Source organism: Schistocerca americana, chromosome 2, assembly GCF_021461395.2.
Source record: "Schistocerca americana isolate TAMUIC-IGC-003095 chromosome 2, iqSchAmer2.1, whole genome shotgun sequence".
Lineage (NCBI taxonomy): Eukaryota > Metazoa > Arthropoda > Insecta > Orthoptera > Acrididae > Schistocerca > Schistocerca americana.
In genome coordinates this window covers 921,041,963-921,056,679 of record NC_060120.1, presented here as the reverse complement: position 1 = coordinate 921,056,679, position 14,717 = coordinate 921,041,963, and the positions used below count along the sequence as shown (strand labels likewise).

Below are 14,717 nucleotides of genomic sequence, written 5' to 3'. Positions count from 1 at the left end.
CTTAGTTTCTAACCCACTTCCACCAGAGCATTAGACTTTTTCTCCCTGATTCAACAGTCGCTTTTAATTCTGGGATTAGTAAATCACAATGAATATTATTGTTCTTAAGTTCATTTGTTAATTTGCTGGTTACGTGCAAAATTCTGTCATTTGTTTCAGCTACGAGATTACTCAGTTCACTTTTTGTTTCATCTGTTCTGTTATTCATTTCCTCTACCATATAACGCAGTTCATTTTTTGTTTCATCAATTTTGTTGTTTTCATTAGCCATTTGTTTCTTTCTTTTTTTATTGTATTAGCAAATCTTTTGTTTCCCTCAATCCTTTGAGTATTTCAATTTCCTTTCGAGTCAATCCAAAATTATCTTTCCTCATTGTTTTTGGTCCCAGTTAAGAATTTCCTTTCATCATATTTTGAAGCATTATCAGGTTTGAAAAAAGCAACTTTTGTCACACAACATTTTCCTCTAAAAGTTTTCACTTGGTTAAGCACAGAATAAAAGAATAATAATTTTCAATATTTATCTGTTTGGAAACATAACGCAGTGAGCAGTGTGGTCCATAACACTGAGTCTAATCACTGTGATGCCCAAATTTTTATGTAATTCCAATCTTTGATTCCAAAAGATTTCTGGTGTTACATTTACTGTCTGAAAACTCAGAAAGAATGGCATTGGAATGCCTGCCCCAAATTGTGGTCACAGCTCACCTCCACCTCTTGCAACATCCCAACTCTCCAACAATACATGAAAGTTTACTGCTAATTTTTATTTATATACTGCATTTTCCTTGACAACTATATGAAGGGTATTTGCTAACTGTAGAAGTCTTAGAACAGGAAATGTTACTTGAATTGAATAATTTGCGGTTGATGTGCATTGTTCATGTTTGTTTGCTGCAGATATCCTAGTTTCAATGCTATTTTGGACAATACTGAATTCTTTAATGATTCTTGTAGAGTGCCTTCTTAAAATGAAAACATCTGACTCAAATATAATGACAAAATTTCTTCATTTATTTGTCAATTGACTCACATAACCAACAAGAAAGATCTGACAACTAAAAATAACTGCACGACTCACAACTAATATGAATTGGGACTACTGCTCTGGGTTAATGCCAGCCCACATATAGAAAGCTAACAATTCACAGTGATAAATAAGTTATAAAACTACAGTGAAAAATTACATTTTCACAAAAACTTTGGTATAATTGTATGTTTTACAGTAATGAGGAAAATGACCCAAGTTGGGTTTTTTATAAATTTGTTTTTATGCGTAATTTTGCAAGATATGAATTGTAAAAATTGACTTCTAAAAAATGTAAATTTTTTCTAAATTTCTTAATAAAGTCACATTTTTCATTGAACAAGTTACTTAGTGAATTATGTTATACATTACGAAACAGTCTTGATTTTTTTTCATGCTAGTATTCTGGACCTTTCAGAATGATATTTACATACAAAAAATTAGTTGCTTTACATAGTTAAGTTGTTGTTCTTTTAAATATAGCAATTTTATTTTAAACAAATATAAACCCATAATACATTATTTCAGAATTTTGTAAATGATATAATTTGTTTATATAATAGAGGGAAACATTCCACGTGGGAAAAATATATCTAAAAACAAAGATGATGTGACTTACCAAACGAAAGTGCTGGCAGGTCGATAGACACACAAACATACACACAGAATTCAAGCTTTCGCAACCAACGGTTGCTTCGTCAGGAAAGAGGGAAGGAGAGGGAAAGACGAAAGGATGTGGGTTTTAAGGGAGAGGGTAAGGAGTCATTCCAATTCCGGGAGCGAAAGACTTACCTTAGGGGGAAAAAAGGACAGGTATACACTCGCGCGCACACACACACACACACACACACACACATATCCATCCGCACATACACAGACACAAGCAGACAGAAAAAATGAAATGTCTGCTTGTGTCTGTGTATGTGCGGGTGGTGTGTGTGTGTGTGTGTGTGTGTGTGTGTGTGTGTGTGTCCTTACCCTCTCACTTAAAACCCACATCCTTTCGTCTTTCCCTCTCCTTCCCTCTTTCCTGACGAAGCAACCGTTGGTTGCGAAAGCTTGAATTTTGTGTGTATGTTTGTGTTTGTTTGTGTGTCTATCGACCTGCCAGCACTTTCGTTTGGTAAGTCACATCATCTTTGTTTTTAGATATATAATTTGTTTATATACACATAATCCTAAATTGTTCCAAATAAATTAAATAATGACTAATAAATATAAAATATGGTCATATAATAATTCAATACAGTGTATCATGTAATACACCAAAAACTGTTAATCGCCTGCTCCTATACATAATCAAAGGCTGTTAAGTTACTCTGCACAAAAGTGCAGTGTATGGATACCCCTAAGTAAATTTTGGTCCTCTTTGTTGCATGTTGATAAATACACTCCTGGAAATTGAAATAAGAACACCGTGAATTCATTGTCCCAGGAAGGGGAAACTTTATTGACACATTCCTGGGGTCAGATACATCACATGATCACACTGACAGAACCACAGGCACATAGACACAGGCAACAGAGCATGCACAATGTCGGCACTAGTACAGTGTATATCCACCTTTCGCAGCAATGCAGGCTGCTATTTTCCCATGGAGACGATCGTAGGGATGCTGGATGTAGTCCTGTGGAACGGCTTGCCATGCCATTTCCAACTGGCGCCTCAGTTGGACCAGCGTTCGTGCTGGACGTGCAGACTGCGTGAGACGACGCTTCATCCAGTCCCAAACATGCTCAATGGGGGACAGATCCGGAGATCTTGCTGGCCAGGGTAGTTGACTTACACCTTCTAGAGCACGTTGGGTGGCACGGGATACATGCGGACGTGCATTGTCCTGTTGGAACAGCAAGTTCCCTTGCCGGTCTAGGAATGGTAGAACGATGGGTTCGATGACGGTTTGGATGTACCGTGCACTATTCAGTGTCCCCTCGACGATCACCAGTGGTGTACAGCCAGTGTAGGAGATCGCTCCCCACACCATGATGCCGGGTGTTGGCCCTGTGTGCCTCGGTCGTATGCAGTCCTGATTGTGGCGCTCACCTGCACGGCGCCAAACACGCATACGACCATCATTGGCACCAAGGCAGAAGCGACTCTCATCGCTGAAGACGACACGTCTCCATTCGTCCCTCCATTCACGCCTGTCACGACACCACTGGAGGCGGGCTGCACGATGTTGGGGCGTGAGCGGAAGATGGCCTAACGGTGTGCAGAACCGTAGCCCAGCTTCATGGAGACGGTTGCGAATGGTCCTCGCCGATACCCCAGGAGCAACAGTGTCCCTAATTTGCTGGGAAGTGGCGGTGCGGTCCCCTACGGCACTGCGTAGGATCCTACGGTCTTGGCGTGCATCCGTGCGTCGCTGCGGTCCGGTCCCAGGTCGACGGGCACGTGCACCTTCCGCCGACCACTGGCGACAACATCGATGTACTGTGGAGACCTCACGCCCCACGTGTTGAGCAATTCGGCGGTACGTCCACCCAGCCTCCCGCATGCCTACTATACGCCCTCGCTCAAAGTCCGTCAACTGCACATACGGTTCACGTTCACGCTGTCGCGGCATGCTACCAGTGTTAAAGACTGCGATGGAACTCCGTATGCCACGGCAAACTGGCTGACACTGACGGCGGCGGTGCACAAATGCTGCGCAGCTAGCGCCATTCGACGGCCAACACCACGGTTCCTGGTGTGTCCGCTGTGCCGTGCGTGTGATCATTGCTTGTACAGCCCTCTCGCAGTGTCCGGAGCAAGTATGGTGGGTCTGACACACTGGTGTCAATGTGTTCTTTTTTCCATTTCCAGGAGTGTATGTTATGTGGTACAGCTTGCTTGTTATTATTAACAAGTAAAAAGGCTGTTAAGATTTGGATACCATAAACCAAAACAAAATCTTGCCTATTTACACCATAATTTTGTTCTTCATAGTGTGCTGGAACTAATTGTTGCCAAATGGTCCTTCCTTCTATACATGCACACAACTTACATGACACTTGGGTCAGTCTGATGCTAATTTTGAAGTTCTGTGGAGTATCAGGACTGCTTTTTATAGCAAGAGGGAAGAAACTGCAGTGTTAAAGCCTGTATCATCCTTTCTATCTATCAGCCAGCTGCTTTTATGTTTCACTGTTTGTGGTGTCTTTGTATCCCTATTTTGTTGAGGTTTAAGAAACTATCAACCCACAAATAGAACTAACTCCGCACATTTTTGATTGGATTTAACAAAAGTGTTTTGATAGAATTAAAGTATTTGGCATTATATATGTTATCTTTCTCTTATTTATTTTACTCACACTCATTTTTCCAATTATCCTTTTGTTTAGAATGTACATTGGTTATGGAAATTACACAAATTGGAGAGTTTGAAATGTATTTTCCTGGGAGATTGAAATTGCTGTTCCAAACATTTTATTAGTTTCCTTTTGTTAGTCACGTTGTATGTCTTTCATTAATTTTCTGCTCACAGCTGCCCATCCAAAGCCAGGAAGGCCTTCAGTAGCAACAGCAAGAGCAAGAGCAAGAACAATAGCAACAGTAGTAGTAGTAGCAGTAGCAACAGCAGCAGTTGCAGCAGCAGTGCTGTTGGGTGAGTTATCATATTCTTTTGGTTGCCAGAATTATCCACGAAGTAATAGCTATTGTTCAATTAAAATACGGACAGCTTATATTTTTTTTCAGGAAGCAAATGTAGTATACATTTCAGTCTTAATTACCTCTCTCCTTAGTTTCTTTTTTCTTAGGGCCTTTGTCCCGGGTCACTCGAGGTCAGCTGTGTTACTGTTGATCTGGCAGTGTTAGTTGCAGAGGCTGACCGGGTGCCCTTCCTGCCACCACCCTGAACCCCCCACGGACTGAAGTAATGTACCCAAGCTGTTTGTGTCTAGTGGAAGCCATGGATGAGTGCAAACGTTTTCAAATATCTGCGAGTCGTGTAGCTGAGGCGGAACGTGTGGACCAACCTGATATACACCTAGTGGGATGTGGAAAACTGCCTAAAAACCACATCTAGGCTGGCCAGCATACTGGCCCTCATTGTTAATCCACCGGGCGGATTCAATCCGGGGCCGGTGTGCATACCGAGTCCAGGAAGCAGTGCATTAGCTCTCTCAGCTCTACCCTGGCGGGTCAATTACCTCTCTCTCCCAAGTTACCATGAACAAATTCAAATACCATCATACTGTGTAAAGGCATTTTGGGTGCATATTTCATATAACCCCCTATGAACCATGGAGCACAACTGAGAACTACCTGCGGAGAGGCCAGAATACCTACGGCTCCTGAAGAGAAGTGACAGTCATTTCAGAAGTTGCAGAGGCAGCTATTTGAACGACTGACTTATCTGGCCCCATAATATTAGCCATCATTGCCTGCTCTGCTTATACTGCGAATGTCGAAAGTAAGGGAGGAGAAACTACTGCTGTTATTTTCCCCAACGGCAAGCAGCTCTACTGTATGGGTGTTATGAAATTGCACACTAAATGTAGTAGATGAGTTCTCAAGGATTTTCGCTGTTTGGGCAGCAAAATAACTGGTGATGGCTGACACACAAACAGTACAAAATGCAGGGTGGCTATAGAACATAAACAGTTTCATAAATGGATGAATTTCGTAAAATTTAATATAGATTTAAGTTTTAGGAAGTCTTTCCTGAATGAATTTGTCTAGAGTGCAGCTTCATACAAAAGTAAAATGTGGACAATAATCACTTAAATAGCCAAGAAAACAGTACCAGTAGAAACTTTCGAAATGTAGTACTACAGAAGACTGCTCAAGATTAGATGGGTTGACGGAGTGATTATGTAATACTGAGCAAAATTGAGGAAGAAAGAAATTTATGGCAGAACTTTACTAAAGGAAGGAATATGTGGAGAGGAGGGTAAAAATTGTAGAGAGAGGCTGAAGGATGAGTGTAGTAAGCAGGTTCAAGTGAAAGTAGGCTGCAGTAGTTCGTGGAGATGAAAAAGTCTGTGCAGGATAGGGTAGTGTATTGGGGGGTATCAAATCAGTCTTTGGACAGAAGACGACGACAATGACAACACCCCGTATTTTCATACTGCTCAGCCACCAAGGTTCCAAGATGAATAGTGATTGCTTCTTTGAAGTTTTCATCACTGGGGAGGGAGAAAAACTACCACTGGTTTGCAGCACAGAGGATAAAACATTCCCAGCTAAACAGTGGCAGTAGTTGTTTTTGTTGCAACATGATGATTAAAACTGGTTTGAGAAATTGATACCAGATGGAAAATTCATTACCATGAATTCTGAATTCCATGCTCATATGCCTCAGTATGCGTTAGTATAGATGGTGGTGACTTAAGGCATAAAATAATTTCACATGAAATTACAATGCCTCAGGGACAGTTTATTTTATTATAGTAACGCTAAAGTAGTGTGCTGGGGAAGGGGGCTGTCATCCCAGTCATAGTTATGGATAGATCTGTAACACTACCATAGACTATCATAAGTAAGTGTAGACTGTGGTATTTTTGTAGTAGCCTTGGTTACTTAAGATCATACCCGTGTTACCTGTGAGTTAGGTATGTTGCATACCTATTGGGCATTACATCAAACCAACTGCTTTGGATTCCCCAAGAGACCGGAAGAAGTGAGTCATCTAGAAAAAGAGTGGGAATATGTAAAGGACTGTGTAACCTAGAGATTTTTGTTCTACGTAGCTACGTTCTGCCTGCTACCTAAAAATTAACAATATTTAGAGTTAAATTGAATCTGCCAGTGTTAAATTTGTGTTTTATTTGAAAATTTTTGATTTGTAACATGGAACAGAGGGCTGTTGTGGTAAAAGTAAAAACAATACATATCTATCACATAGCACTAGAAAAGACACTTTCCTTAAAATAGGCCCAAAACAAAAATGTATCAAACATTGCCTCAGTACTTCATTGAGCTAATGTAAAACATGTTTCATTATTTAAAAACAACTTCCTCATTTATCAATAATAACAGGAAACTCTTGCCTTCAGTCATTATGAAGTACATTCTATTGAGTACAAAATAACAACAATAATTATATAGGTTTTTTATGTTTGTGCATTCAAACTGTACTTGCGTCAAAAGTAGTTGCTTTGATTACATAAAAGTGCAAGATTTATGTGATCAATTAATTTTTATTACAATAAAATGCAGTTTATATTTTTTAAGTATATAAAATACACAGTGGACTAACATTGAATGATATGCGGATCTAATTATGTGTAAAACAATAATCAGGCAGATAAACAAACAAGGAGAAGTAATCATCTTTCTTACACATCCATTTATGTTTATTTCCCTACCATGCACCAGTAATCCTACCATTTACTATGTCATTTATGTACTGTACTGAAACTACCAAACTGTAGCTTTGGTAGACTGCAACTTTAGTTATGGATATTCTTCCCCTTGAGTTACTTAAACTATGTTTAGCATATGATATATCAGTAAAAAGTCTCACTAAATATCTCTGATAGTTTTAAACATTATTTGGGTATTCAATGGGGGTGGGGGGTGTCATCTGGCATGTGCGATATTTTGACAAGCCAACTTCGTGCTGTCTTCAGGCATTCTTGATGACTGGATTTCTGCTGGGTACTAGCTTTACATCCTCCCTCAACCCCATTTTGCCAGCTCCAGACATTGATCTAGTGTGGTGGTCTGGGAAGCATGAAGTTGGTGCTCGAGCCAATGTCCTTAGTTGCACCACAGCCGGCACTCAATTCTGGTCTATACCTGCATGGCAACAATGTGCACTCATCTTCTTTAAGTGCCCTGATGGAAACAGATTTCCACATAGAATGCCGTTGTGCTTTGACCATGATGGTTCCCAAGCCTTGCTTAATTGAAAGTGGCTGTCTTCATTTATTCTCCCCTGTGATGTTGGGGGCAGACTCGTGGTTATTCCATACCTGTAGTAAGATTCAGTTAGTCTTCCACCTAGTCAACCTTTTACATTGATGATTGGGCTATTATTAGGATGCCTGTCAGTGTTAGCTCATCTCCCAACGTTCCTGTCAAATTTCTAACCTTATTACTTTAAGTCCCCTTTAAGGGTTTGAGATCCGCTTTTCTAAATTTTACAGAAGTGCGGCCGTCATTTCTACTCAAATCGTAGATTCATTACGAACCCTCCCTTTGTATATTTTAACACCTACATTGGACCACTTGAATCAATACATACACACTTAAGTCTTCCAGGTAGAGATTTGACTTTCCAGCTTTCTCTTCTGCTCCCAGAAACATTCCATTTTGATTGGTGAAGCTAGCCCAAATTCTTTTAAAAAGTGTTATTGTAATGCCATAACCAGTTTTGGGCATTCGTGCCCATCTACACGACTAACTTTTCAAATTACATTGTTTTCTTGAGTGGCATGTTATCCACTCCTGCACTACACAGGTGTATTCGAACATTTAGCACTACTGCATATGTTGTTTGTGTAGTAAAAGCATGCTAAATGTGCCTGCATTTGATTAGACATAAAACGAAACAGTTTTATCTTCTGGTGGATGGTACTACTTCTTGCTTTGGTCCTTCTGCATTTCAGGATGATTCACAAACTGTAGCCAAAGAAAGTCCACATTGCTTGTGTAAGGGACAATCTTTATATCTCCATAATAATTTTACAATCTTGGACATTGTCATTTTTGCACAATTACACCAATATCTTGCCACGAATATGATGAATATATACAAGTAGCAAATTGGATACTGTTAGATAAACTTTTACTCCCACTAATATACTATAGAGGTACTACTGATAAGAGTTCAAAATCTGACGGACTGAGCTCCTGTGAACGTGCCGGTACAGAGATCCGTACGCTATGGCTGCTCAGGGTGAACTGGGTTCGGTTGCGGCGGCGGCCTATTTAAATACCCTCCGCACACTGATCTGTATTTGCACGCAGACAGCTGCCACCACCCCTCACATAGGAATGGGGTACTTAAGACTCTAGTACATAGGACGCGCACTATCTCTGACGCAGAGAGTCTACCCCAGGAATTGGAACATCTGAGAACTGAATTTCGAAAAAATGGGTACTCAGAGTGGCAGATTCAACGTGCTCTCCAACCAATACAGCACAACCTGTGGAGATGGATGAAATCACGAGGGAGGAGGTAGGCACTGCGTTTATTCCATATACAAGCGCACTCTCGGGGGGAAAAGTCCGCATTTTGAAGAAACACCGGGGCGGAACTGTGTTTTGTCCTCTGAATAAAACTCTTGCACTGGTGGGGAGCGCCAAAGATGACCTCGGTTTGAGGAAGGCCAGCGTGTACCAGATTCCGTGTCAATGTGGCAAGTCGTATATTTGTCAGACGATGCGTACCGTCGAGGATCGATGCCGTGAACACCAGAGGCACACTCGACTGATGTATCTGAGCAAGTCAGCGGTCGCTGAACATTGTTTGTCGGAAAATCACGCTATGGAGTATGAACGCACGAGTATTCTGGTACAGACGTCGAGATACTGGGACAGCGTTGCTAGAGAGGCCATCGAAATTCGCACCAATGACGACCTCATAAACCGTGACTGTGGCTGTAATCTTAGCAAGGCTTGGGAACCAGCGATTGGGTTAATCAAGGGTAAATCGAGCAAATGTATAGTTGTGACGACCACGGCGGACAGAGCCATCACACAGACGTCATCTCAGACGCCATCGCAATCTGTTCCACCGCATGACCATGCCGCCGGGTGCGGACGACGGAGGGAATGCGCCACGGGCGGAGGGTATTTAAATCCACCGCTGCCGCAACCGAACCCAGTTCCCCCTGAGCAGGAGCTCAGTCCGTCAGTTCACCTGATGATGGCGAAATGTATGATCGCCGAAATATTCTGCCCGTTGGACACTGTAGACCGGCAGTACACCCGTGGATATTTTAATTATCATGAAGGAATTCGCCATATGCCACACGTCCATTTCAGAAACAAAGTTCTTCACCTAGAGTCACGGGTATTCCCAGAACAAATAGAGAAAAAAATTTATTGTTTTCAGACTGAAAGACATGATTATTTACCTGTTTATGTATGCTAGTAGCTAAATGACTCTAGCTCCAGTTTGAGAGAGATACCTAGGCAGAGAGATTTCATTGTGTTGCTGTGTGATTTAGTCTATTGATAGTGTCCTCAAAACTAACTGACATGGTGCAAGAATAACTTGTTAATATGCTTAAAATAAATTTGGTTCAACACTCAATATGGACACTCTAATTTAGGTTTCACATTTTTCGTTAATCCTCCTTAGCAGTATTTGTGTTATATAGTTTGCTACAGCACAACTTTAGTTGAGGATTTCAGGAGAAAACTATCAGTAACTAATTCAAGCTTTCATCATTGATGTTAGTGATATTAGCTAAACCTATAATGGATGCAGTAAGGCTTTAAATATATGCTGAGCACAGAAAATTTGAAAGAATTAGGATCAATGCTTCTGTCTGGTGGGTTTTTAAACACTTTGTCATATCTAATTTAAGGCAAACTAGTACTCCTTTGTGGCAAAACGGTGAATTACACATTATGATAGTGCGTTCTAGTGGACAGATAGAGAACTGTATGCTGTGAATTTAGCACAGTGATCCAGTGTCTGATGGCCAACATCATCATCTCTTTAGGAAAATGACAATATAATTCTCCTCACTGTCATTGGAAATGTATTTTGTCCACAGTCACCTTTTTAAAATATTCTTTCTTATGAAATTTTAATTTCATTGTGATGTTTCTAAAACACTGACAAACATTTAGTATCTTAGCTAATGGAATAAAGCACTCCTGAATCAAAGAAATTAGCTCTAGTAAATTGATGCATAATACCCGTGACAATGCTATACTTGAATTATATTACAGTGATATAATGACAGTGGAAAATTCTGGATAGAGAATACAACCAGTGCTGTGAGTGAGGTAGGCAGCTCATCTTATAGAGGAATAGTGGAGTAGTGTAGGTACACACATAAATGAGGAATGGAACACTGAGGCTCATCTTACTAACATTCAGTATTCTCATAATTAATAAAACATTTGGTGCAAATATGCTGTGTTCAGATGGATTTCACCCTTAACAAAATAAAAGCATCATAAAAACATCAGCGAATAGAGCAAGGAACATTTGTGAACCAGAGCTGCTTGATACATAGTTAAAACACTTCACCAATGTATTGCTGAAGAACAGTTATTTGTCCACTCAGGTAAAAGAGCATTAAGACTGCCATGCAAAAATCATAGTGGTGCACGAGTGCCTGTGAAATTGAAAGTTTTCCTGCCTTTCGGTAAGGACGTTATTTACTGCAGAGGAAACATCTTGATGAAATGGAACATTGTGATAATCTACAAACATAAGTTGCAGGTACGCAATGAATAAAAGTTCTACTCAGAAAATACAGGATCACCTAAAATTGCCCAAGGATAGTCACAAACAGCTGGAGAAAACAGGAATTTATAGGATTCTGTATAATTGTGGGGAGCTCTACATTGGTACTACGAAAAGGAAACCAGCACAAGGGCAACTGTAAAAGGTGCCAGATTAACAGATCAGCTGTTGTGGAACATGCTTTGCAACCAGGAGACCACCACATTCATTTTGATAGGACTCAAGTACTGGCAGCCACAAGCAGATACCGTGAAAGGCTATACTGGGAGGCCGTAGGGATTGTTAAACACCCGAGGAAGGAAGAGGGCATGAGGTGAAACTGAAAGACATCTGGATCTTGGTACTGAAGAAGATATGTATAATGTTACCATCATGGGGTGACAGCAACAGTGGATGATGGGAAATGAAAATGACCAGTTGCACTCGTTTTTTCAGAGCATGTGACTTCATGCCACTGCAAGGGAGCACATATAAACATAATTTTGCTGCAGTCAGTAATGAGCCAAGATATAAATCAGACACCCAAAGAAGCTATGATCGCTCTTGAAAATGTCGTCTGCAGAGGGGGACAAAACATACGGTTTCAATGTAAAATCCATTCAACAAAGGCTTAATAGCCCGGAATATTTTATTAATTGTGACTTTTCTGGTTGTTAGAGTTTACATTTTTCCTTTAGTATTCTTCAGCACACACAATACAGCAGACAAAAAATAAGACTAATAAAGTATTGTTTTGCCCTAATACGGCAATAATTGAATCTTACAGTATTTTGTTGGTTGGTGTTGATACATTTGGAACTTATTCTGTAAAGCAGTTGACCTTACTTTAACACACAAATTGACCTCAGGTTAAGCTGAATTCAGGTATCTATGTTATAAAAATGTCAATCTCAGAATTTTATCATCATAATGTAGGATCATCTTCAACTAGCAAAATTTTGCCAATCAAGATGAGTCCAGCTGCAATCATCAGATCAAAACATAGTGGCGTTGTAAAACAGTGCTTATGCTGTGCGAAAATAAGAGTTAAAAAGAAGTAAATAATAAAGAAGTTATTAGCACAAAAATATGAAGCAAATATCTGAATATGCCACCCACACAATGCTGAACCTTGAAATACTTTTTTAAATGAGTAATGTCCAGTTAAGAAATTATTGGGTATGTGACCAACGAGTGCAGATAACAACTACCTTGTAACAATTCTTTGAAATGACTAATAATTATTATGATTGGTGTAAGGCATTGAATGAGGAGCTTGAAACGGGTTGCACTGTATTTTATAGAAATCCGTGAAGCATTTCCAGTATGTACAGAAAAGGAGTTAACAGGAGTCACGATACCATGTGTGGGAATTTATTAACAGTGAATTCACATAAAAACAGTTACAAAATTGAAATAAATTTACAAAGGATCAATATAAAAGCCTGATTTGCTTTTCACTTAAATCTGAATCAAAAAAGAAATAAGCAAGAACATCACAAATAATGTTGTAAACCATTGTTATGCCACCAGCTCATCTCATAAACATTAATCAGAATATATTAAAATGTACATACTACAAAGCACTACGTATCGCTGCAGGATGAAAATCAGCATTTTCATTGCAGGGACTGCAAATGAGAATAAATTGTAAGTTCAGGGCTACAATTAGCTTATGTCCTCTTTTGGTAACAGTAAGCCTGACAGAATTGCTGCTTTCAGTTCTATGCATTCTAACCATGAAAAGTTATGACATTGTTTTTGGCCCAGTTTACATAGCATGTGTAATTTCGTTAAGGTGGCATGTAATAATTGTAAAGTGCTTCTTAAAATTATAGCTTGTCATGTGCAATTTTTTTCTTGGCCCATATTTTCAAACTTTTTCACTCACAATTTGCCCCTATGTTCTGTGAATTAAAACCAAGAAATTCCTTTCCATGCCTTTTCTTTGTTGCCCATACAACTATCAGTTCTTTTGTCTTTTATTGTATCTCTGTATTGACCTCGTAAGATTTCCAGCAGTAAATCTTTGTCACTTATGAAGAAGTTTGAAGGTCATAACCTTATGTTTTTCCATCTTTACAACATGATACCTTCGATAATACAAGGGAAGATAGGTAAGTAACGCACAATAATTTTACTGCTAAAATGTTTAATAGGTAACAAAGCAAAAAAAATCACAAGTGAACTTTCATCTTTTACCTACTTTTCTACATAGTTACCAATCTTCTCAACACTTTTCTTCTAGTGTGGTACCAGTTTCAATGTGCCCTGTTTGTAGAAGTCTGTCTGGTTGGAGAACAGCCATCTGCAGACAGCTGATTTCATGTCCCCATCTGTTGCAAAGCATTGGCCAGACAGGAATTTCTTTGTAGGACCAAACAGATGAGTCCAACAGTGCAAAGTCCTGACTGTATGGTGGATGCTGAAGCACCTCCCACCTAAACTTGATGATTTTCTCACAAACAGGAACAGCAATATGGAGTTGAGCGGTGTCATGGAGAAGTTTGACGCTATTAGCATTAATGTTGTGGCATTTGTTGTGAAGGGCATGATGCAACTTAATCAAAGTAGGCTGCAGCAGCATTCACAGTGATCCCGTGTTCAGCAAAGTCCACCAGTAACACACCTTGCATATCCAGAATACAGTCACAAGTGCTTTGCTAGCAGAGTGAGTCACTTCGAATTTTTTTTACTGGGAAATCAGCATGTTTCCACACCATAGGGGTCTGCTTGGTTTCGGGCATGTAGTGGTATGCCCACAATTCATCACCAGAGACGATTCTTTTCATACAGTCATGCTCTTTTCGGGCAAAACCCATTTACTGATCCAAGCTTCTTATCATTCGCTGGCCCTTGTGGTTGTTTGTCAGGCTCTTAGGCACCCAGCAACCACTAATTTCACGAAATTTCAATGTGTCATAAACAATATCGTACACCACACCATAGTAAATGTTGAATTGCTGTGATATGGCTTGCAATTGCACATGCTGGTCGTTCAAAAATTGCTGCCTCAATGGCTCCAACATTCTGTGGGGTTGCAGCTATTACCGGCCATTCGCAGCATGGTGAATCACTAAGGTTCACAGAGCCCTCTTGGAAAAATGGGCACCACCTGGAGACATTGCTACGGTCCAGACAGTTGTCCCCATACACACCACTCATGTCCCAGTAAATGTCACTCAGTTTATTCCCTTTGGCATACAAATGTCAAACTACACTTTCCTGCTCATCGCAAGTTGACGACAGTAATATGCACACCATGTTTGTTTTGTAGTTCAGGCTTCTCTCACTATAGCTGCACGTGAAAACAAAAGACCTTCTATTGCGCAAAGTTCAAACTATTTTGT

The 14,717-nt window shown here is 40.1% G+C and overlaps 1 protein-coding gene across 2 annotated transcripts in view; it reads left to right on the top strand.

The window, feature by feature from the left end:
- The window catches only part of LOC124595052, a 171,748-nt gene that overhangs the window by 57,550 nt on the left and 99,481 nt on the right, over window positions 1–14,717 (top strand). For both annotated transcript variants that reach the window (XM_047133618.1, XM_047133617.1), the window contains exon 2: window positions 4,495–4,614. In XM_047133618.1, coding sequence (XP_046989574.1) covers window positions 4,495–4,614 — 120 coding nt within the window. The remainder of the gene's footprint in view (window positions 1–4,494; window positions 4,615–14,717) is intronic.